Raw genomic sequence first — 24134 nt, 5'->3', positions numbered from 1 at the left:
CATTCCAACAAGTGGTAAAATTACATTAAAATACTTAAAATTTTATTCTTCAAACAAATTCCGTAAAAGATTAGCTAGGCAGATATCCAGTTAAATTTATGTCTAAATACAGTTTATTAGTGTGATAGCTGTTGGTATTATTCAGGTCTAGAATTGAGCATTATATAATGTTTTGCTAGAAAAAATGATAAATGATCACATCAAACAACCGTGGGATGATGCTGGGGATCACGAAATACCCTTTTAAGTGGGAAAAGCTATTTCCAAAAACTTTTTATCATGAAATGTGAGGTATAAACTCATATTAAACTCATTTCAATTTAAAATATATGCAAATAGCGCCCTCAATTTCCACACAAATGTACAGTTATAAAATAGAAATAACCACTAAAAGTAAAAAAGATGAATAATTTGATATAAAGTTGCTACAAAATAGATGTGTATATACAGTTTATTAGTGTGATAGTTGTTGATATTATACAGGTCTATAATTGAACATTATATAATGTTTTGCTAGAAAAATTAATAAATGATCTCATCAAACAACCGTGGGATGATTCTGAGGATCACGAAAAAAAGTGGGAAAAGCTATTTCAGTACTCGCTGTGATTGCGTGTAATTTACTTTTGCTGTTTTGCTATAAAAAAAAAAAAAAAAAAAAAACAAAAACAAAAACAAAACATAAACAAACAATACGCAATGTGTTTTGTCAGTTGGTATTTGAAAAGTGATGGGTTTTTATCAAGAAACGCATGCAACAGTTTATGTTTGGCACACCGGAGAGGCCTTGGGATATTAATTAAAACAAAGGTAGCGTACTCACAATACCAGACAGGGTCTATATTATCAATACTGGGCTATGTTACTTGAGATCATGGAACTAGTACTACTGTAGGGTATTGTCTGCATGTGAACATGTATGTGAATGAAGCAGTCGCCATTTTCTATAAGTATGTAATAATTTTAATATTTTTGAGTCCGCTATACATTTTTCGCAATGGTCTGAAATGTTATTATATTCTTTTCGACCAAAAATTACTACAATAATAAATAATACCTGCACACACAAAAATAGAAAGGTAGCGAGAGATGGGGAGAGAGATAGGGATATTTATATAACTATCACAACAAATCTGGCATTTCCGCAAACAAAATTTAAAATAGATGTGGCCATTTACGATTTTGATTTATTTTAGGATTCCTTGTAGTATCTTGTTCGTTGTCCTTTTTATTCTCGTCAATATAAACGTTACGTTAGAAGAGATGACGTGCTCTAGGGTCCAGACATTCACGTACATTTAGGAATTGAGCTATAAAAAACGACAAGCTCTTAGAGAAAATGTATTTCCTTTATCCACTGACCTATATATGATTACGTCCCAGATTACAAGTATCAAATAATGGGATATGTTTAAGGAAAGCAGTCACTTGTCGGAAATTGTAATTTTAGGCTATTGAACATAAAGTGATGCGAAAGCTCGATTTCATATTGGATTTTGCTTATAAAATTGATCCATTACTCCTACGCTGAACAAATCAAAATGGTACATCTTAATGGTGTTTGTGTTCAACTAGACTACACTTCAAAAACACACCTACAGTTGGAATTTATTAACACTAAATGTTCGCGACAAGTTACTGATTTATCTTGTTGTACATCACACGTGGTCTCACTTTCAATTGCATGATTAACGCTTAGGTGAAACTACTGCATGACAGATTTGATACTTGTAACAGAACCGATATTTTAATCAAATTGTTAAGTTGTCGGATGCTTGACCTGTTTGGATATATTTGATTTTTTTTTTCAAATTTGAAAACAAACATAATAAGTTTAGCAGCATGGATACTGATATTGGACTCTGTCATGTTTGACATTTGCTTAAAAAGTTACCTTTTTCAGAGTCATCATTGAGCAGCGACGTAGCTTGCGACACCATCACGGCGTCTTCATTCAGCGTAGTGGTGTATTGTTTACAAGTTTAATTTATTTTGAAAATAATGTGAAATTCATTGCAATGTGATGAATATGCATGCCACATTTCCTCCTAATTTCGTTGTGTTTAGAAAACATTTGCATTCTTACTTTTATTATTAAACGGAGGTTATGAGTTCGAGTCTCATGCCGGCACAATCCCTTCTTTTGTTTTTTAAGTTGGGTTGTGCGTCGGCCGAGATTTCATTTACTTTTTGTCTACTTTAATTGTAACTGTTCCTTCTTTCGTTTTATTGTTTATTTATTATTCTGACTTCAAACCCCAACCGCCAGTCGCCGCCGGCACGCTTATTTCTTTTGTTCAGAACAATAGAGCGCGAGTAAACCACTAGTTCTGCTAGTGTCTCGGCGTTCGGCTGGTGGTTGGGTTTCGGGGTTTTGAACTCATCACTTACCAATACGTCAAAATTTAAATACTTTCTAACATTTTATTTTATTTCTTTGTTTTTTGCTTTCAGTTTATCAATAACAATATTATCCACTGCATTAGCAGTTGGTACAATACCACTAGGAATAATCATCTACTCACGAGGATGGTCAGAACTCACACTAGCGATCATTCCAGATATTATGATACTTTATATATTCGTCTTGGTTCTAGTCGCCGTAGGCCTTGGGATGGCCATCAGAAGAATGAGTGAGAAATGGGCCGAGCGATTCGCTAAGGTAAAGAGCTTTATATTGTCATAACAGAAGGTACCCATGTGCAATAGCTGCCATGTGGCATACTATATACAATATAGAATGTAGAAATTGGTCAATGTTTATAGGGCAGCTATTGCAGATTGGCCAAATTCTATAGAGCAGCTTTTGTGCCTTCTTGTTTTAGCATTAATCTGCTGCGTTGTTTCACAGAAAGATGACCTAGAAGACCTATGTTATGGTATTTTTAAAGGGGCATTCAAAAAAGTGTAACAGTATTTACATGCTTACACTGGCTCTGTTCAAGTCTTAGATAATTTGTCTCATTGAATTAAAATTGGAGATTGGCATTAAGATTGTGGTACGAATGTATGTTAAGGGTTAGGATTGGTATTTAATATTGTGGTAGAAACGAATTTTTAATATTTAAGATTGTGGTATTTTTAAGGGCCGTAATGACTCAAGGCCAAAATCACCATTTACCCGAATTAACACGTATGCACAACAAAAATACACTGTTTGCTTAAGTTAACGGAGTTTAAGTCGTTAATTTAAAGTAAAATATGATTGGTTCATGAACAATAAAATGCACATAAAATATAATCATACTTTTAAATTATCACTACTTAACCAGCAGTCTTCTTCTTGACGATTGTAGTGTTCTGGTACAATGTTCTGGCTGGCTGATTTATATATCTTTGTTTGCTTATCCTGCGAAAATCACTGTTCAGCGAAGTCCATTATACATTTGAATTTATATATCCTTTGCATATAAAATCCTCGCACAGAAATGGTGCTGCTTTCTCCAATCTTCTTCGTTGCTGTATTAAAATAGCACATTATTGGGTATGCAAACTGTTTCAATGTTCTTTTGAAGCACAACGAAGCACACACATATAGAGAGAGTATACAGTCTCTCTTCATATTCTACTTACACCTTCATTCTCACAATCTATTAATAGACCATTCTGTCACATTCAACTTATTTTAGAAATGGGAATTTCCAACAAGCATCAGGTAATGCACTTAGATGAGCAATCCTGGAATTCTCAATATTAATTTATAAACACTTAACTTTCTCATTACATCACTTTCCTGGGTTTTTTCCAACATGATGTCATATCCACTTTACAATATCGGGGATTCCCCTAACAATCCAAAATTAGATATGATTCAATTTGTTTTGATCAACTTGATGAATGAGAAGGAACTCCTTACACATGTCATGAAATATCTCTTAATTTTGTAGACAGGGATGAATAATCAACTTAAATCACTCAGGGCAAAACACAGTATAAGAATAAATGTTAAGGGTTAAGATTGGTATTTAAGATTTTGACACGAATGAATATTAAAGGTTAAGATTGGTATTTTATATTGTGGTACAAACGAATGTTAAGGATTAGCTCTGGTATTTAAAATTGAGGTAGAATGGAATATTAAGGGTTACTATTATTGATATTTAAGATTGTGGTAAGAATTAGAGTTAAGGGTTAGAGATATACAGTAAGAATCCCAAATCATGTATCACCGATGTGTATTTTAAATAACTGTACTGCCCTACCACAATAAAATGGCATAAGTGACTTGTCGATTAATTATAGGTTAATAAATGCGCATCACTTGTTGGGAATGAAATTGTACTGAGATTGTGCTGTGAGATATTGATACGTCTAATGCACGAGCCCTGCATGGGGAAGTGCATTGGACACATCAACATATCTGTACAATTGCGTTATTTTATACAATTTCTCGAGCAACAAGTGATACGCATATATTCCATGCTTTTAGCTATTTTTCTAACAAAAAATGTTGGAAAATACAAGCAAATATAAATGCACCAACGCGCAAGAAAAATAAATGCGTCCGAAAGTAGTACACAGAGTGCGCGGCCGTGCACGAAACACACCAATGCATAGTTCGCGATTTTCTAACGTTTGCTTTGATTGGTTCTCGCTATCTAAAAGTGTATGAAGTTCCTTATAATAGACAAGGACCGTGAATACCCACCAAACACAAACGTTTTTAACAGGTTAGATTTTGGATTTTTGGTTTTGGTAAAAAAGTTTTAATAACATTAAATGTCGGGTTATATAAAGATCATGAAAATGTTTTAAAACGTTTTGTATGAAAACACACTACAAGAATATTTTTAAATATTTTTTGCAAGCATTTTTCTGCCAAATCTTTTGTCAACTCTTAAATAACATTATGTTCCCTGGACCTTTTGGAGAACAGAGGATACCTTTAAACATCCACTGAATGAGTAACCCAGGCAAAATAAGAAATAAAACAAACAAACAAATAAAATGTTAGAATATTTGCAGTAAGTTATCAAAGAACATGTTATGAAAACGTACCCTTTATATAACCCGACATTTAAACGTTTTCTGGCAACCTTTTCTAACCTTTTGCGAATGATGTCGAAAATGTTTTGTGTTTGCTGGGTACTGTGCACGAATTGCATTTACTTGAACATGCATTTACATTTAAATGGAATGGAATTTGGGTTGTAGGTAATCACGGGTTTTAAATTAGGGCATTACAGACAAACTCAAGTATATATCAAGCCATCTATTTCTCATCTTCGGCAAAAGTGTCAATTATATGCCTTTGCCGCGTGGTATACATGGTATAGGGCAAGGGCAGTGTTATTTTTAGAATATGATGCATAGCTTTCCTCTCTACTTCTGGCAATCAAATTGTCGCTCACATTAATCTACGATTCTGTAAATGTTCAGTCATTTCCGTACACAAGGGTAAATAAACAATGGTTATTATGCCCTTTACATGGAAGAAGCTTCTATATACTAGGCTATATAGTATTATCGTGCAATTGTCTCCACAACATTTGCAATATGGGAGAGCTCCTATATAATCAACCTATGTTGCCCTTTATCACTAGGGCAGTAAGGTGGATTATTATGAGAAGAGCGCCAGAGGATTCCATATGATGTTTCAAAGCACTTGATATCCATAGAGATGTTGCTTTCTGAAATTGTCTTCCCAGTTTGCAATGTGGCTTGTGCAATAAATTGTCGAATGAATTTCAACACATATTTTTGACACAGGATGCGGCATAAGGGTCAGCATAATATAACTTGGACCAGCGTGATTTACCGTTGCGACAAAAAGCAATCTTAATTTTGTTGACGACCCGAACAATACTAAAGCCTGATTTCGAATCCATTATTTTGGTTATACACTCTTTACATGGGAGGGTGGTACAATGCTCTTCTAGTTGGTACCAATGGATAGGTATAATTAGCCTCCTCTATCCAGTAATACCAAAATAAATACCAACATTCCTTACGTAATGTCGACATGACATCATAATGTAAGTGAGCCCTTGCAAAAAATCGTAGCTTTGGCTAAATATGAAAGGGAGTCACTATTCTAATCTAAATCAATGTTAGAACTCAATATCTTTTACAATATAAATAATTCTAGGCCTCATCAACCTCGTAACCTCGAAGTTCGATCGACCCGGGTAGGTCAAATTGCTTCGAAAAAAGGGCGCAAAATATGGACTTGAGTAAGATTATCCATAGTCATTTGGGCATTTAGTGCACCAAGATATGTGTTAGTAAGGCAAAGATTATAAGACAATGGTACAGTGGTTTTGATATTATAATTTTTCTGATGTGTGAGTTGCTTCATTTATAGGATTTATATATTACCTACCTTTGTCCCAAAAAGGTAAAATGATCCTATTAATGAAATAATATAGGGACGTTGTTGTTGTCGTTGATGTCGTCATCGTTGTCGTCGTTGATGGTCTTTCTTCTTGTTGTTAATCTAAGGATGTAGTATACAAAAACAAAGATAAATATTTATTGCTGAAGAAGGCAGTGACAGTATAGTGGACGAACACGTAAGTGAGTGGTCCAATCTTTTAATTTTTTGTTAATAGGTAGGCATAACTGGAGAATCAACTGTCAACACTAGAACTTTCAAACAAAAGAATGAAGTGTCTCTTCCGCAGCTTTTATTTTCTTTTGTACATGACCTTCAGTATACTAGCTCTTGGGTTCGAACCCGTGTTAAAATTGGTCTTCCACTGTAGTCTTCAATTTATTGGTATACCGCCAAAGGCGAGTTCAATTTCTTTGCAAGCAAATAATTTAACACGTTCTAAATGCAAGATTCGTTGCTTACAATTTTATGACACAAACAAATTATATTCGGTGATAAATCGCACAGGATTATGGTAAGGCTTCATTTCTGTCTCTGCTACCCAGTAGTGTGGCTTTTATCAAAATTGCGGAAGGGGTAAGGGTGTAAAATTTCCTGTAGATGGCATTTGGGAGGATCTTGCGTAAAATGACACTAAACTGTGCAACTATTTTGGAAGATTTATTTGGAAGATTTTAAGTAGTAATGATTTTTCTCTATAACTGTTAATCAAACTTCATATGCACCACACATTATAAGGAAAATTGATACTTTTATATGATGTTTAATTACGAATATCCCAAATTCCATGATTTTTAGCAATTTAAATATGTGTGCTTGTAAGAACTGTGCCGACAAAAAGGTTTGTATTTTCGAAATGTATCCCGTGATTTTCATATTCGATAGCAACTCTGCAAGCGACATCGATTTGAGTTCCTACCTCCCAATACATTATACTAATAAAAATATATTTGTTAAATTTCGTTTGACCCATATCCAATATACCCATAAGCCATATTCAGCAATATTTAACTAGGCATGCAATATCTGAGTCCTACTTTAAATAATTGCCTGAAACTTTGAGATGAGCACAATTAAATTTTTAAATAAAATGACAAAATTGCCAAGTATAATCACTCATTCTCCTTTCACCTCTGAATAATTATGTGATAATTTGCTACAAGCAATAATTGATTACTTTAACAAGTCTTTTGAAGTATTTTTAAAAGAAAAGTGAAAAGTGAAATTTCTCTTTTAAAATTCAAATGATAAAACAATTATCAATGACATTCACAAGTGTCAATTTCGTAATGATGTGAGCCATCATTTCGAACTTAAACGAATGATTTTCTGTTAATTAAAATTAAACACGACACTCTCTTTACACACCTGTCCTAATATAAACAGTAAGTCGGAAAAAATAATTGTTACAGTTGCGTGTATCTGGGTTATCTATTAATGACGATTCACATAACTCGATCTAATCTAGAATAATTCGAATATAAATGTAAATACTTTGAATATAATGGTTTAAATGTTGTCATCCAAAATAAATATAGCTGCATGGTTTATGACTCAAATGTCTAGCTCTTTCACTCTTTGCCTATAATTATGTCTGCCTGTCTCTTTCTGTCACCCTGTCTGTCTGTGTGTCTGTGTTTATCTGTCTGTCTGTTTGCCTGACTTTGTATATGATTATGTTAAGGAATAGTTCGTATGTACGCACTGGCGTATCATGACACAGCACCGATTTTCGCACGTTGTCGCTGTACGTTATCGCATGACGTCAATTGAGTACAAGTGACATCAAAGTGACGTCATGCGTTCGTGTCACGTTCCGCGTACACCTGCAACCCATCGTAACGGGCGTATTTCTCTGACATACAGATCCCAGGATGGGTTTTAAGACTTGAACTGCTTCACTTGAATTGCTATTAGTGAAATCCACCTCTGATCTGGATAACGCAGCTCGGATTAATTTGGAACTTTCAAGCCATGCGGATATACTATTTGGAGTAATCAATGACACTTTCTTGTTTTTCCATAATGCTATATCTTCTGATAATATGTTATCAAGTTCAAAACCATTATAGTTATTTGATCTGGATATTTGAGAATGATTGACATAATTGATTTCTCAGTCAAGCTCATCAAATTATGTTGGGTAAATATTGTTTTACATTAAAATAACTACGACCTGTACGATGCCATCACGTTATTTTAATTTGCAATACATGTGGTTTATCTTTATAATTAACAACAATTAATTTAAACACAAATTTTAAAATTCTTCACGAAAACGGTTAATAATGATAAATGTGATGCGATCAAGCTAAATCAGTCGGAACTCGGAAATATTGATTTTGAGATAGAGCCAAACATAGGAAATATTTACTTATGTTTTCTGTTGTTTTTGAAACTCTTTATTTGCTCATATTTTTGGAACTAGTTGTTCAATTTCAATGGGGTTTTCTGCAAAATGCAGCTTTGTAATTGCTTTATACTATCCTTTAAGAAACTGAAAATTTAATATTTCCGAGTTCCGACTGATTTTGCTTGATCGCATCACAAATATCAAAAGCATATAATGATCTGTAGAATAGGAATCTAGCGTAGCATTACTGATTGTTGCCTCCAATGAGATTTCGTTTTTGATTAGTAAGTATATTAAATTCAAGGCATAAGTGATCTTGAATATCTTGTTTATTGTCGATAAACTAAAAACAGCGCATTATCCAGATGTTGACGAGGACGCGTATGTGACATGGATATGATAGGTACAACGGCAATGTACTTTTCAATACCCACACGTCGTGCTCGATTATAACCATGCACTGAAGTAATGGAATTTCAGATTGGTAGAATAACATTTTGGTAAATCGAAATAGACAAGTATTTGATTTTGGAAGCAGTTTGAAATCGACATACTTATGCTGATAAATATCTAGAGTACATGTAGCTTTATTATTATGGGTTTTGCCTAACTGAATTGAAAGGGTAACCGACTGATAAACTAAAACAACGGAAATTGTGTCAAGGTGAAAATAAGAAAGGTGGTTGTTGTAGCGCCATGTATGGTGTAGATTTCTAATTAGAGACGGGGAATAAAAATGACTGTTGTTAAGTTCATATAATATATTTCAATATTTTTTAATACTTTTTGACTAGTTCAATATCATTTCTCTTTCTTTTTGTCATTCTTTCTTGATTTCTGCTTTCTTTCTTTTTGTTTCTTAATGTTTTCTCTCTTTTATGCCGTTCAATGTGTGTCCTTCTTCTTCTCTTTCGGTTTGCTTTCATTCTTTTCTTCCTCTATTCTTTCTTTCTTTCTTTCTTTCTTTCTTTCTTTCTTTCTTTCTTTCTTTCTTTTTTCTTTCTTTCTTTCTTTCAGGTTTCATTTTCATACGACAATATCAAAAATATAAACATGCTCATCGTTTAACATCATGGTTGCATAATTTGAATGAGTAGCATGTTATAGCAAATATCCGTCCATTTTGCTAGAACACTAAGCATGAGCCAGATTCTCAACATGCTCAAGTGGGGATTCCCTTTCCCTCGGTCACGCCACTCAAATGGTTTAAGGAAGGCTTCAGAGGAATCCGACTGAGGTCTGTTCCTTAATTCTTACGTGGGCTGGTTTCTCGTCACTAGATTTTGAATAGATCTTCTTGAAATGCGCGATACTTACTATGTCCTGAGAGACTAAATCACCGTCCCCTACTTCCATTTCTTCTGCAATTTATTTTTAAGAGTATTAGCATAATGAAATACATGTAATCTTCTAATGCTTCATGTTTTAGTGTGCAATCGTTAATCTGAACATGTTAGCCACGTTTTGGTATCGTGAATAGCTTGACTGGAGGAGATACACTTTTGATGATTCGTGGTCTACTCCAAAGTTCTTTACTTACATGTATAGCCTAAAATTATGCGATGTGTCCCATACAAAACGGTTCTCGTCAAATATCTTAATTTCTTTCAAATGAGTTAAAGCCATAATGCACGCGAACTATTAAAATTAAATTAATCAGTCAAAAAGACAAAAGAGCAATTAATGTTGTAATTACGACAATTCATCATAGGCTTCTTTCATCTTCCTGACCATTGCACTGGTTCCCATCCGTACGTTTCTGATTTTTTCTCTCCTTTATTAAAGTGTCAGTTTGCCTGAGCTTCACTTCTTTACTAAATATATTGCATAATTTTGGCAGAGAATAACATAAACAAAATTAAAATTTGACGGAAATCGTAAAATGACTTTAATGTCGTATTATCATGGAAATTACGACAATTCATGATAGGCTTCTACGTTAAACAGCAAAGATAGCCAGTATTTTTTTTAAAATTTTATCTTAAAACATTCCTTGCAGTTGTTACTACATAATTTAATAATTTTGGCAGATAATAACAAATTTAAAAAATTGACGGAAATCGTATGATATGACTTTATAAAAGTCTGGTCCATGGCAATATTACAATTTGTTCACATCATGGGCACATACTATTTCCTATGGCATCGTATCCCAATTGCTTCAATCTTTAGTATTATACAGGGTGTCCCAGAAAAAATTACCGAGTGAATACAATTGAACGTAAGTCGAGAAATAGACATCAGAATCAAACAAATTAAAATGTAGCGCATAGCCTATTTTGTTGTGCATTACATACGAAAATTTTATTTGATTCGGTTGACTGGTTCCGAAGAAATGAACGATTGCATAAAGCGTGCATCAATGCAGTTCATTCCAAGTTTGATAAACAGGCGCTATTTTTATACTCGCTCACCACTTCCTAAAGTTTGTGTATCTTATTAAATTTAGTCCACATTATCTATTAAAACCCCTCGGTGTTATGTCATTCATGCTTTCACTGAAGATGAATAACAGTTTGTCCGAGAAAACTTTGATTTCTGCAATTGGAAGCTCTCCAACTTTAATTCTTTAGGTTGTGCAAATATACTTTACAAAGAACATTTGAGCCAAAACTGACAATGATCAAGTGCTAACAGCTTTACGTGTGATTTTTGATACCACGCAACATTAATGTTAAAGTTTTAAAAGATTAGACTTTGCATTACAATTCCTTGGAAATATTCCGAAAACATTAATGTGTGTGAGAAATTTTTAAGCCAGCTGGAATTCTTTATTTAGTATTTTTCATACAACTTTTATATCAACATTAACGAGAAAAGATATTTACAAATACTGAGCATCATCTACATACAAGCTTTCATTTTCAAAACCGTGCAGGTTTTCAAATTTGAACAAAACCTAATTAAATGTTTTGCAAGAAACAGGTTGTTTAAAAAGAACGAAAAGGATTTCATAGAACAAAATATGAAGCCCATTGATAGTTTAACCACTAGTGCGCACGCATTGTGTTGAATGATTTTTCTTTCAAACTTGGAATGAAGGGAATTGATACATGCGTTATGTAATCGCTCATTTCTTCGCGATCAGTCAACCGATTCCAGTCAAATTGGCGTATAAGATGCAGAATAAGATGGGCTACACACTGATGTTTAGATTTGTGGATTCTGATGTCTATTTTTCGACTTACGTCAACATTTATTTGCCCGGTAATTTTTTCTGGGACACCCTGTATAGGCTGGGGATATCGTATCCATGTCCAAAATTCATCATTTGGTAGCAAATTGAAGCAGACATTTTACCCTTTAAAACGATAGTTCGATTTGAAACAAATTAATTGTCACAACAACTCCGCCTTAAATGTCACACCAATTCATGACGCATGGCTATATACTTGCGTAACAAAACAATCATGACAATTTACAGACGATTACATTTTGGCATTACATTTTTGAAAAGTCTAATTATTTTAGTCGACGATCTTGGGCTTAAGTTCCATATTTTGTTTACGTTTTTTAAGTTTCACCTATTGCATGTCAACCATAAAACATCACAACTCACTCAGTCAGTGGCCAACTTCTAGTAATAACCTTCATAACCAATGAACACATTGTGTGTTCTCGTTTTGAACTAATATATCGGAAAACTTGGAGGGGAATACCTCCTTAAGGGATAGTCCCCTTAAGCCGTTAGACTTCGATGCATTGGTGTGTGGGGATGCTAGTTCGAGCCTCCATGCAGTCCCTGCATGTTTTCATGAATTAAATGAGCTTGAAACTTACCTGTACCTGGGCAAGGCTTTTTGTCTCAATTACCCATACGAGAACTCGGGGAGCCGGGAGCCGGGAGCTGATCCTGGCTGCAATGAGTTATTCAGTGGTAGAGGCTCAAACTCTGATCGCCGAACACCAATGCATCGGATCGTGGAATCTAAGGCCTAACCGATTGAGCTACCTTGACTGTTTGAATAAAATGATGTTAGCTTTTAGGCGGCGATCTTAGGCCTAATTTCCGTATTTGTTTACATTTTTTCAGTTTTTCCTACTGCATGGCAACCATAAAACATCACAACTCACTGAGTCAGTGACCAACTTCTAGTAATAACCTTCATAAGCTATTCACACATTGTGTGTTCTCGTTTTCAACTAATTGATTGAATAGGATCGCGTAGGACAGTACATACTTAATTAGGTTGTCCTCCATTTCGGAATCGACTTTCCTACTATCAATTTTCAATATCGCGCTAATTAAATTTGGTATCGAATTAATCAGCCAGGGCTCTATATGAACTTAATGCTCATCGAGACGCGATGTAATCGTATAGGACCGTTCCTGATCATATCATGTTTCACGATCACTTCAAATCATAAGCTGATGAAGCTGAAATGAATTATTAAAAATATGAAGACATCTTCTGACGGCGTTTTAATTCTATTCATGATAGTGCTATGAATACGGTATGTCAGATATATGATCATAATTGCGCTTGTTGCAAATCGATTCATATGTTATAGAAGTTCGTGTTTAAGGATTCCCCTTAGTACTACAAGGTATTCGACATAACATATCATCTTATAGCTAGCTATTTGAATTTTTATTAACCCTCAACATGACTAATCATGAAAAAAAAAACATATTTGTAACCCGGTTTAACACAATGAGAACGAAGTCGACTTTTGAGATATATCGTATTATATACTTTGTATAATTTTGAAATATTTCAAAACTTTAAACTCATACCAATCATGTATACCAGTCTCTTTTAGCAATGCAATGTATACCGGGTTTTGTAAGTGTAAGAAAGGACTTTTTAATTCAATTTTCATGTCAAGAGCATTGACAATTAGATAATGTCAAATTAACAAATTGAAAATATTGAAAACATTGAAAGTCAATGTTTAAAATACAGAGACACAGAAAATACAGAGATATTTTTAATTCATTTCAGAGGCTTAAGTACGTTTTCTCTGATTTGCACTCAAAACAAAACGAAACTTCTTCGCTTTTTAAACTTGAGATTGAAAGAGAATTCTTAATTGAGCTTCAATGTAGTACAGTTGGCTTACATGATGAACCAGAACAGAGACAGTGGGAGGTACTATCTACCAACGGTGTATCCTCTTTTAAACCGACTGATACTTCAGAATAAGCTCAACATCACCATACGTGATGTCAGATATGGGACTGACGACGTAACTGGACAAAAGCTTATTCTCTCAGTAAGCAATCAAAATGTTGCGAGAAATATATATAAGAATCGTGTGTGTATATTAAGCACAGATACTGACATATCTTTAACAGATGGTGTGTAACAGATCATTGAAGGGGGGGGGGGGGGGTGTAACAGAGCTAATAATTTTGAGACTATTTAATTTAATTTAATATTATTTTATTTTATTTTATTTGTAAATGTTTATGTCACATTTCATTAACATGAAAATAAAATTCCAAATAACCACGTGAATCATTACTTTGTATAGCTCATAAACACATGTGTGATCAATGTAATTTTACCGTGTCACGGAACACCATTGTATACTATATTTAATCATACACTTGCAGGGCGCACTGATGGTACACGGACAGTCTGGGAACACTGATTACATTCTTCTCTGTCTCCCTCCTCTCTATACCTCATTTTTACTCGCTGTCTGATAATAGTTATACCTCTATCACGTTCCGTTGTCTGCCTATGTTTTTATGGTCCATACTGGAAATAACGTACCTTATAAGTTGTACGACTCTCATGGGTGATTCTGGTTTAAACAACCTAATAAACATGTTATCCTTTGTTTAAATCATCAATTTAATTTGGTTTAAATCTACCTAAGAGCTCTGGGCATTTAATATATAAAGATTATTTTCTGCTCAGTTATTGTTAGTATGTATAACATTCTGTTCAATGTTGTAATCTTTATTTTGATGCAGTTATTAATCCTAAAGCATTGTGGGACTGTTTTTGGTAGTTTTGGTACACGTTGAAATCTGACATAGTGGAAAACTTGCATTTATTATTATTCATTCATTTATTATTGTGATAATGTTATCATTAAATTATTTTGTATTGAGATAACAAGCTGTTTTATTATTATTTTTGTTTTGTTTTTGTTTGTTTGTTTGTTTGTTTTTGTTTCTGTTTTTTGGGGTGGGATGTGTGTGGGGTGGGGGTTTTATGCTTGTAGAACATTTTACACAATATTTTATGAGAATAATTTTCCTCAAACTGCAAAAATGGTCGCACAATGCATTGCGAATTTTAATGCCGATCTGGCTTATATTATTTGAATTAATCATAATTATTAAAAAGCGCTCTATTTATGTTTTCTACCCTCTTACAAAAAAGTTGTGTCTTTATATGCCTATATTGTCTGTCTGTCTGTCTGTCTGTCTGGGTGTCTACATGTCTGTTTGTCTTTTCTGTCTCTCTGTCTGTGTGTCTTACTCTCTGTCTGAAAATCTGCCTGTTTGCGCTGCAAAATATATTTCAAACAACTGTTTAATTTTTTTAAGCAACCCGGGTTAAGTGCCAGGTTAAAACAACTTATTATGTTGTTTAAACCTGGCACATAGACAACCCGAATTGTTAAAAATAGTTTTTGCTATGTGAGCATGCCAAATATATGTCATGTCTGTGTATCTGCCTGCCTGTTTTCCTGCGCGTTAATTAGTGTATCTTTTTTCACTTATCAGCTTCTATACTGCGTATGAAAAGGTAGTTGCTACAAATGTGTTTGAGTGGGTGAAGTTAATTGATAGCTACCTAGAGATCTGAGTGCAATTCCTTGTATGGGCATTAACAATGCCATAATAATTTTAATCTTAATCAGAGCTTTCTATGGTCCATCCCAAAATAGTCCGGTTAATAAATGGAGTTGTTAGCTACATGCCAGTTACACTTATACCAACAATACTGTCACTTAAACCACTCAACTTCAGAAAATAATGTTGATATACTCATTGGTAAAAAGAGGATACCTGATTTGTCCTGCCCAATTAACTATTTGGATCACAGACCCAAGAATATAGGTACAGGGTATATATATTTAGATGAAGATTGAAAATTGATTGATTTTCATTATTGAAATGAAGACATTATTATGAACCCATAATATGATTTTAATAATTTTATGACGAGCTATAAATTATAATAACGCAATATTGATGATTAATGGCATCTGGAACCAGTTTTATGCTCACTTATCGACAAAAAATCGATGAATTCTCACCTTTGATCCAATTAAGAGTCACAGTTTAATGAACAATAAAACAATAACATTTGTTACTGCTCTAGTTATTCGCACAGTGATAATAAATAGATGGTGCATCGCCATTTCTACTTTTTTTATGTATTTACACCGCCAACAATTTAAAATTGTGCACACACTTAAATGGTATTAAAATGCTAGATTACACTATGGCGATATAACTACACTCTTATTTCGCCACTTAAAAAAGTCTTAAACAATCTTAATCAATCTTAAACTCGTGTTAGTTACGTGGTCCTCTCGTCGAAATATTGGTTAAGGGCCCTTAATTTTCTTGTTGTTTAAGGATCAAATCAATAGTTGGTTAAAACTTTTAACCAATAAATGCATATATCACTTTAACCAGCTTCAAGTTTAAGTGCTTAACCAACTAGGTTGTTTAAGGTCTTTTAATCAATATTTGCTTAATAACTCTAAACAGATAATGATTTATATGTTCTATTTTATCTAAGGATTGTTTAAGAAATACAACTGCTTAATCAATGGTTGTATTGGATTTAATTATGATTGGGACTTTCTTTCTTTCTTTTTTAAAATTTTTTATACTGATACATAATTCATGATAGAATTTGAAGTCATCAGATCTTGGTCAACTGTGAGATTCGTTCAAAAATACAATTTCATGCATAAAGTTGTTGTTTTTATCAGTTCAACCCGCTATGTATCCGGGCAATGTATCCGAGTAAAAAATTAAAATCTAGTAAGCCTTTCTCTCTCGCATGCATTACGATACAATGCTAAAATACAATACATCAACGCTAATAAATTCACACACTCGATACGGTATCCAGCATACCGATACTTCAATGCATCTCGTCTACATTGTAAGCTATTGTGCGTATGCCCAAAACTGAACATCGCGGTACACACATTGGTGATATACATGTACCGTGCACGTAGAACAGTACAGTACAGTACAGTATCGCTTGAATGTCAATCCCAATGACGTTGTTAAATCTAGCAAATGAACGCATCAATATCCATCTTTTATGTCTCACTGTGTCTACGCATAACTTATCAAACGAATCTCGAGTTTGGTGCAACCTGATTGACTCAAACCTACCTATTTGAACGAAGTTTCAGGATACCATAAGCAGCACGACCAGCATTCACTCGTGGCCGCCATTTGCTTTTGTCATTTTAAACAATAATTGGTTAAAATTCCGTGGCGCGAGATGTATCGTTAAACAGGTAAAGTACAATTCCACTAAACATTACACAGTTTAACGCCTTTTAACGTAAAAAAAATAACCACCTTTATACGCTCGAGTTTAACAGTCTTTTAACATACGTTAAACTTTGCAGATTAAGCGCAAAATCACGCCTTTGAACATTAATTGTTTTAAAATCTTAAACTTTTCTTCTTATACTTGGCGACTGTTAACTGCCGGAACAAGAGTGTAAACATAAGATAAATTAGGTCCTATATGTCATTAGAGGAAGAATGATAAAGTAAACATAAAATAAATTGTGGAAATAATTTAAATAAAATAAAAATAAAGCTCTAAGCCTGTTCATATACTGCATGAGAGATATTAATGATAATGCGTTTGTACACAGTATAACCTTTAACATGGTTTATGCATTTGCTGTTAGTAAAAAGAAATCTTTAGTAATACTCTCTGACAAAATTGGCAGAGATGAACTCCATTTAGGCTAATAAGGTATTTTCTTAAGGGAGTTTTTTCAGTACATGTATACGCAATACAAATTTCTAAGCAAAATTCCGTCATTGATTGGCCATTTATATAGCGAGTATAATCATGATGGTATTTTGAAGCGCCAAATGCGAATTGAAAGAGTTCAACTGTTAAGTTCAAATTTGATTCAATACATATTGTCTATTGCTCCACTGTAAGTCATCGGTAATAGCTTATCTGAAGTAGAATTGGCACCCTTTTTTGTGAGGAATGTCTCCATGATGGGTAGAATAACACACATGCATTACAAGTTGAAACGCAGTTGGTATATAGTTTACAGACATTTGAACATAGTCTATTAGCAAAAATATTGCTCTTTTGTATTTTTAATGTAAATTTGTAATGTGATGTATTGCAATGTTGTGTAGTGTAATTCAATGTAATGCAACGCAACAAAACATATGTTTTCTAAAGAAATGCAATACTACAATGTAATGTATGTAATGTAATGTAATGTAGTGTGATGTAGTGTAATGTAACGTAACGTAACGTAATGTAATGTAATGTGTTGTAACGTAATGTAACGTAATATAAGGTAAGGTATTGTATATATTTAATGTAACATAATTTAATGTAATCTAAAGTAATATATTGTAATATAATGCAATGTAACATAATGTTATGCAATGTTATTTAACATAATGTAATGTAATGTAACATAATGTAATGTAATGTAATGTAATGTAATGCAATGTAACATAATGTAATGTAATTTAATGTATTGTAATGCAATGTAAGGTTTACAAAGTAATGCGTAATGTTGTACAATCCAATCCAATGAGGTAAAGTAACGGAACATATAGTACAATGGGTCTTTGGAAGTTTTCGTTTCTCTATTGTTAAGCACCGGATTTGTGTTGCCTGTGTTTGGTTATTTGTGATGCAATCCACTGCAGACACTAAAATCACAAAAAGAATTACAATTGTGATACTGAAGCAGGACAATAGATTGAATGAGACTGGAAAACCGAACCCTTGAAACGGCCCAGTGTATCGTATCACGCAACAAAATTTTACATGACGCTAATTTCATGCTACTGTTCCTTCGTTTTAACTATACAGGACAGTATGTTTTTCATAGGCTTAGTTAGCCTGGCTCGTGAATTTGTCATAGTTCTGGACAATGGCTTTCCATGGACCCAAGCATGTCAGTGTTCCTTACGGACCAACTAGGGAATTGGAAACGAACAAACAAATACCAAAAACAAACAAATAATAATGGCCGTAATGTCATGTAATCACGGTGATGCAATCGGTCTTTTCAAATATTGAGATTTATATAGTTTCTCTATTGTTCGGAAACCAGCACAGTAGAGCAGAATTGATCTGCAATCAATACCAATCATAACGCTTTTATGCTGGGAGGACAAAGTAGGGTATATAACCATAAGCATATGGCCTATTGTGCTAAGCATAATTATCATCGCGCGGGCGGTAGTTGATGCTCTATCAAATCTGATTTAGTCTTACTTCAGAGAAGCTATTAACGAAGTCTGTCGTAGGTGGCCTACTTTCATATCACCGTGTTCATTCTATCCCCGTGTATGCGATATGCATATGAATAGACACTCGAGTAGGCTTCAAGTGTATATTCTTTTATAAACTCTGTTGAAATATTTCGATGGTCTATGTTTATTAATAGCGAAATCAGCTAAAACTAATTTAGAAATTATTGAATACACGCTTTCAAATGTAGATGACTTGTTCGACTTCTCTGCTCGTGAATATTGCACTGCGAAATTTAAAAACTTCCTTTGGATACTTGATCAAGGTATCTTCAAACCTGATATTTTGCGGTTTTTCGATTATGTAACGAACTGAAATGAAAACCGACAAATTCTTTCTACAAATTGATATCTCATGAACAAATGCCATTTGTAAATTTATAATTGATCGATTTTTCTTTTCCTCATTCTCCTTCTTTTCTCAGATTGCAAGTCCAATTCCACTGGTCGTCATCATCTCTTCCATCATCTTCCGTCTTGTCTACGCTCCACTCTCATTCCAAGGTAGTTGGAAGCAGTGGTTAGCCGGCGCCTTAGTTCCACTCTTCGGCTTCGGCTACGGCTACTTCCTCGGGTTCCTCGCCCACCAGCCACCCGTAGGTTGCCGTGCCATCGCGTTTGCATCGGCCAATAAAAGTATTCTTCTAGCTGCGGAGGTGATATATGAATCTTTCTCACCAGAAGTTGTGGCTGCTTCTTTTCCGTTAGTGGGACTTTCACAAATAACGTTTGTATGTGAAGGACTATTTTTTGTAATGCTTTATAAAATTGTCATTTGTTATCTAACATGGTGATGAAGAATTATTGGATATGTAACTAGAAGAGTCTTAACAATAAGGTGCTCCACCCGTGAGTATCCACCGTCCTTGAAATAATCAGAGGCTGTATGACATTGACAAGTGTGGCCAGATTCCAAAGTTGCACCCAAATGATTATTTGGCTTACCATGGATGATACTGGCAATGAACCGCTTCTATATGAAGTGAAAAGACCTGATCTTACCGCCATGATTACCGCATAGTGACTAGTAGCAAACAACTAGAAACTGTTCCTGTAACTTTACATTTCAAAACAGTTCAAAGCCGTTTCTGCATTGGTCGTTGCTCACGCTCGGCGAATCGCATAAGGCATATCATGGATTAGATAGGGCTGGTTTCTAGTAACATGTTATTCCGCATTATGTGGAAATCATGACGATATTTTACAAAACGATGCCACAGGTATATGGGCATGATGGGGAACTTCGTATTTCACATGACAGTGCTTTCATGTCGACATGCCTTATCACACAGTATCGAACGAATTACAATTACTTCAGCAGTGAGTTTGTACTGTTTACGGCACTCGATGTAAAATGACGATCGACGGGACCATTCTACCATTCATCCAGGACCTTTCGCTTAAGAGTTTGTTTGTTTGTTTGTTTGTTTTATTTCTTCTTTAACCTGGGACACTCAATCAGTTGAAAACACAATTAATCATCTGTTCTTCCTTGAGGCCCAGGGATCAATACAACATTTACATAACATAATTATTAAGGTTTTTAAAAATACTACATACATTCAAATACACGATAATATTGCAAATTTTGATAAATACAATGCTTACAAAATAAATCAAATTACAATGTGACTTTACAACATGTTTAAAATACTATTAATATTACATACATAGGCAAAGCATATAGAATAAAGGATCAACTATTAAACATTAAAACTACTTAAAAGATAAAACACTACAAAAATCAACCTATGAACCAGCATAGCTATAAAACAATAATAATTATAATATTATTCAAAACAATCGATTGCACCAAATACAAACTAAATGATTCATTTAATGTCAAATACAAATAATTCAATATGGAAACTGATTGCACAAAATAGTAGTAAGGCCTAGCATGATAGTATAAATACAACTCAAACAAATCTTGCAAAATAAACGAATGAAGCCAAAATATGAAACAAATTTAAAGACTACAATTTAAGAATCATAAAATTGAGAGTTGTATATTGTTTTGAAAGTTGCTGTGCTAATTGGGAGAGGTGATTTCAGTTTAGGATCAAGTGAGTTCCAGGCCTTAGCCCTCTGAATAAGAATGAGCGTCTACCAGCTTCAATTCTGGGTTTGAAATTAAGTGCAATATTGCCATGAGCGCTACCACGTGTATTGTGACGATGACTGGTTTTCACAGAGGTAAAAATTGTTTGCATATACTTTGGAACAAAACCAGCAATACATTTATAAGTTAAAAGACACAGATGGTCTTGTCTAAGGTTGCTTAGAGGCTTCCATTTAAGTTTTTCCCTGATCAAAGAAGATGGTGTCCTGACTGGAACTTTAAGAATGGCCCTCCCAGCCCTGTTCTGGAGACGCTCAATCCTATTCAGAAGAGTGTTATTGCAATTTCCCCATACGGTATCACAGTAAGTCAATCTTGGAAGAATAAGAGCTTTATAAATTGTATTCATGTGGTTAGCAGATAGCCATTCCCTGATTCTGTACAACATACCAATGTATTTCGAAACTGTTAAACAAGTTTGATTAATTTGTGCTTCCCATTTTAGATTTTGGTTGAGAATGACTCCCAGGTATTTACATTGATTGACATTTTCAAGTTGTTCCCTATTCATGTAAAGACTTAGCTCATCAACCCTTGCATTAAAATAACTTGAACAAAAAAGCATGGCTTTTGTTTTTTAGCATTTAAGGTCAATTTGTTCACTTCCATCCACGATGTAATTCGTTTAAGATCATCATTAAGATGCACATTGATCTCATTTATGTCTTTTGATGAGCGAAAAACGGCAGTGTCGTCAGCATAAAGCGTGATTTTGGTATCACTGGACACAGTTAGAGGCAGATCATTGATATACATCGTGAATAGAAGTGGGCCCAAAATTGTACCTTGAGGCACACCAAAGCTGACACATTTGAATGCAGAAATAGTATTACCAATCTTAGTTGCCTGCTCTCTATCACTAAGATAAGATTTAAACCAATCCAGCTCCAGACCCAAAATTCCAAAAGATGTAAGCTTTTTAATAAGAATGGCATGATTGACCGTATCGAATGCCTTTTTTAGGTCAATAAAGACCCCTCCAACAAAATGGCCAGCATCAATGTTCTGGAGGATATATTCTGAAACATCGATCAAAGTGGTAAGTGTGGAATGTTTGGGTCTGAATCCGGATTGATGTGAAGAGAGCAGATTATGTTGACTTAAAAAGGCATACAACTGATTATGAATTAGGCGTTCAAAAGTTTTCATTACAACAGGAATAACAGAAATTGGACGGTAGTTGTTAACATCGTCTCTGGACCCCTCTTTGAATAAGGGAGTGACTCTGCATAATTTCCATTTTTGAGGGACCTGCCCACTAGATAAGCTGTTGTTGAATAACTTAGTCAAAGGAGTAGTAAGGGGACCAGCCCCTGCTTTGAGAAGCCGACTGTTAATACCATCTAAACCAGTTGCTTTCTTTGTATCTAGAGACTTGAGACACTTAAAAACCTGTTCCTCAGTTATGGGGGAAAATTTAAAATGATTACCCTTAAAAGTAGACATTTGCTTAGAATATTTATCATCAACATAGTCAAACTTTTCTGCCAATTTTTCACCAACAGAAGAAAAGAAATTGTTCATAGCATCAGCTACTTGTTGTTTGTCATTAACAATTCCATCCTGCGTTTTAACAGCAGGGATATCACTCTTGGTTTTACCAGGCAATACGGTTTTAAGTGTTTTCCAAAGTCCACGTGGATCACTTTTTGTTTCATTAAGTTTTTGCTGAAGATCCTTGGATTTCAATTTATTGCGCAAATTAATAACTTTGTTTCTGAGAAGTTTTGTCTTCTCCCAATCTGCTGAGGATTTGGATTTCTCAGCAATTGCACGAGCTTTTTGACTCTGCCGTCTCAAATTTAGATAATCATTAGTGATCCATGTGGGCTGTTGGTCAGATACTTTGATCCTCTTTATAGGAGCATGCTTATCACATACTGGAAGAAATAAGTCAACAAACTTGTCCCAACCTTGGTCTGGGCTATCAGCCGTGCCAACAGGATCCCAGTTGATATCTTGAAGATCAGCTGCAAATTTGGTCTCATTAAAATGGCGGTAAGATCGAGCCTCAATAATTTTGGACTGACGTTTGATGGTGATATTTTTTTTTTCAGTATAAATAAGTGAATGGTCACTAAGTGTACAGGTATTTACATCTCTACTTGAGTACATGTGTGGCCTGTTAGTCCAGATATGGTCAATGCAACTTTTAGTGTTCTTAGTTATACGAGTTGCTTTTGTTATGATTTGTTGAAGTTTAAAATACCCATTGTTTTTCAAAATTTCTCCATTGAGAAGTATTTGTTTCAAATTGGTTGAAGTTAAAATCTCCCACGCACACTATTTCACATGGAATTTTTTCGTTTATTTATTGGTTCTAATATATCATGTAAAGCAATTTCAAAAGTCTCACAAAAGTTTGTTTCTATCTCTGATCTATAAACTGCTCCAAGAAGAATTGGGCGAGTTTTTGGTAATGAAAGCTGAATCCATAACATTTCTGATGTTTCCGGTAGAATAGGCTCAAGTAGTGTATAAGGAAGTTGGCTGTTGACATAAATGGCTACACCCCGTCCATTTCGGGTCCTGTCCCTTCGGTGAATTAAGATTGAAATTTGGAATGTCCAGCTCTGATGAGCAGATAGTATAATTGAGCTTAGTCTCCATTAGAGCAATGACGTCAGGCTTACACTCAATAACTAGCAGGCGTAGTTCCTCTAATTTTGCATATAAAGAACATATATTGAGCGAGATGATCTGCAGCCCTTTAACCATCCTTATGTTTGCGTAAGGGGATTCTGTAACTTTTGTTTTGCTATTACCATCATTAGAGGACTGCTCGTTTGGACCAGGGTGGGGTTCTATGTCCCCACAGTCTAATAAGTTAACTCGAAAGGTGGAAACCGAGTTACTA

General features: G+C 34.4%; 1 protein-coding gene across 1 annotated transcript in view; it reads left to right on the top strand.

The window, feature by feature from the left end:
• LOC140171286 (ileal sodium/bile acid cotransporter-like) overlaps positions 1 to 20760 on the top strand; it is a 59880-nt gene extending 39120 nt beyond the window's left edge. The window contains exons 3-4 of the mRNA XM_072194516.1: positions 2455 to 2662; positions 19581 to 20760. Of these exons, the coding sequence (XP_072050617.1) occupies positions 2455 to 2662; positions 19581 to 19949 (577 nt within the window). The 3' untranslated portion in view covers positions 19950 to 20760. The remainder of the gene's footprint in view (positions 1 to 2454; positions 2663 to 19580) is intronic.
• Positions 20761 to 24134: the final 3374 nt, after the last annotated feature.

Source organism: Amphiura filiformis, chromosome 15 (genome assembly GCF_039555335.1).
Source record: "Amphiura filiformis chromosome 15, Afil_fr2py, whole genome shotgun sequence".
In the NCBI taxonomy this organism is placed as follows: Eukaryota; Metazoa; Echinodermata; class Ophiuroidea; order Amphilepidida; family Amphiuridae; genus Amphiura; species Amphiura filiformis.
The sequence above is the reverse complement of the archived record's forward strand: the minus strand, read 5'-3'. Positions and strand labels throughout refer to the sequence as shown.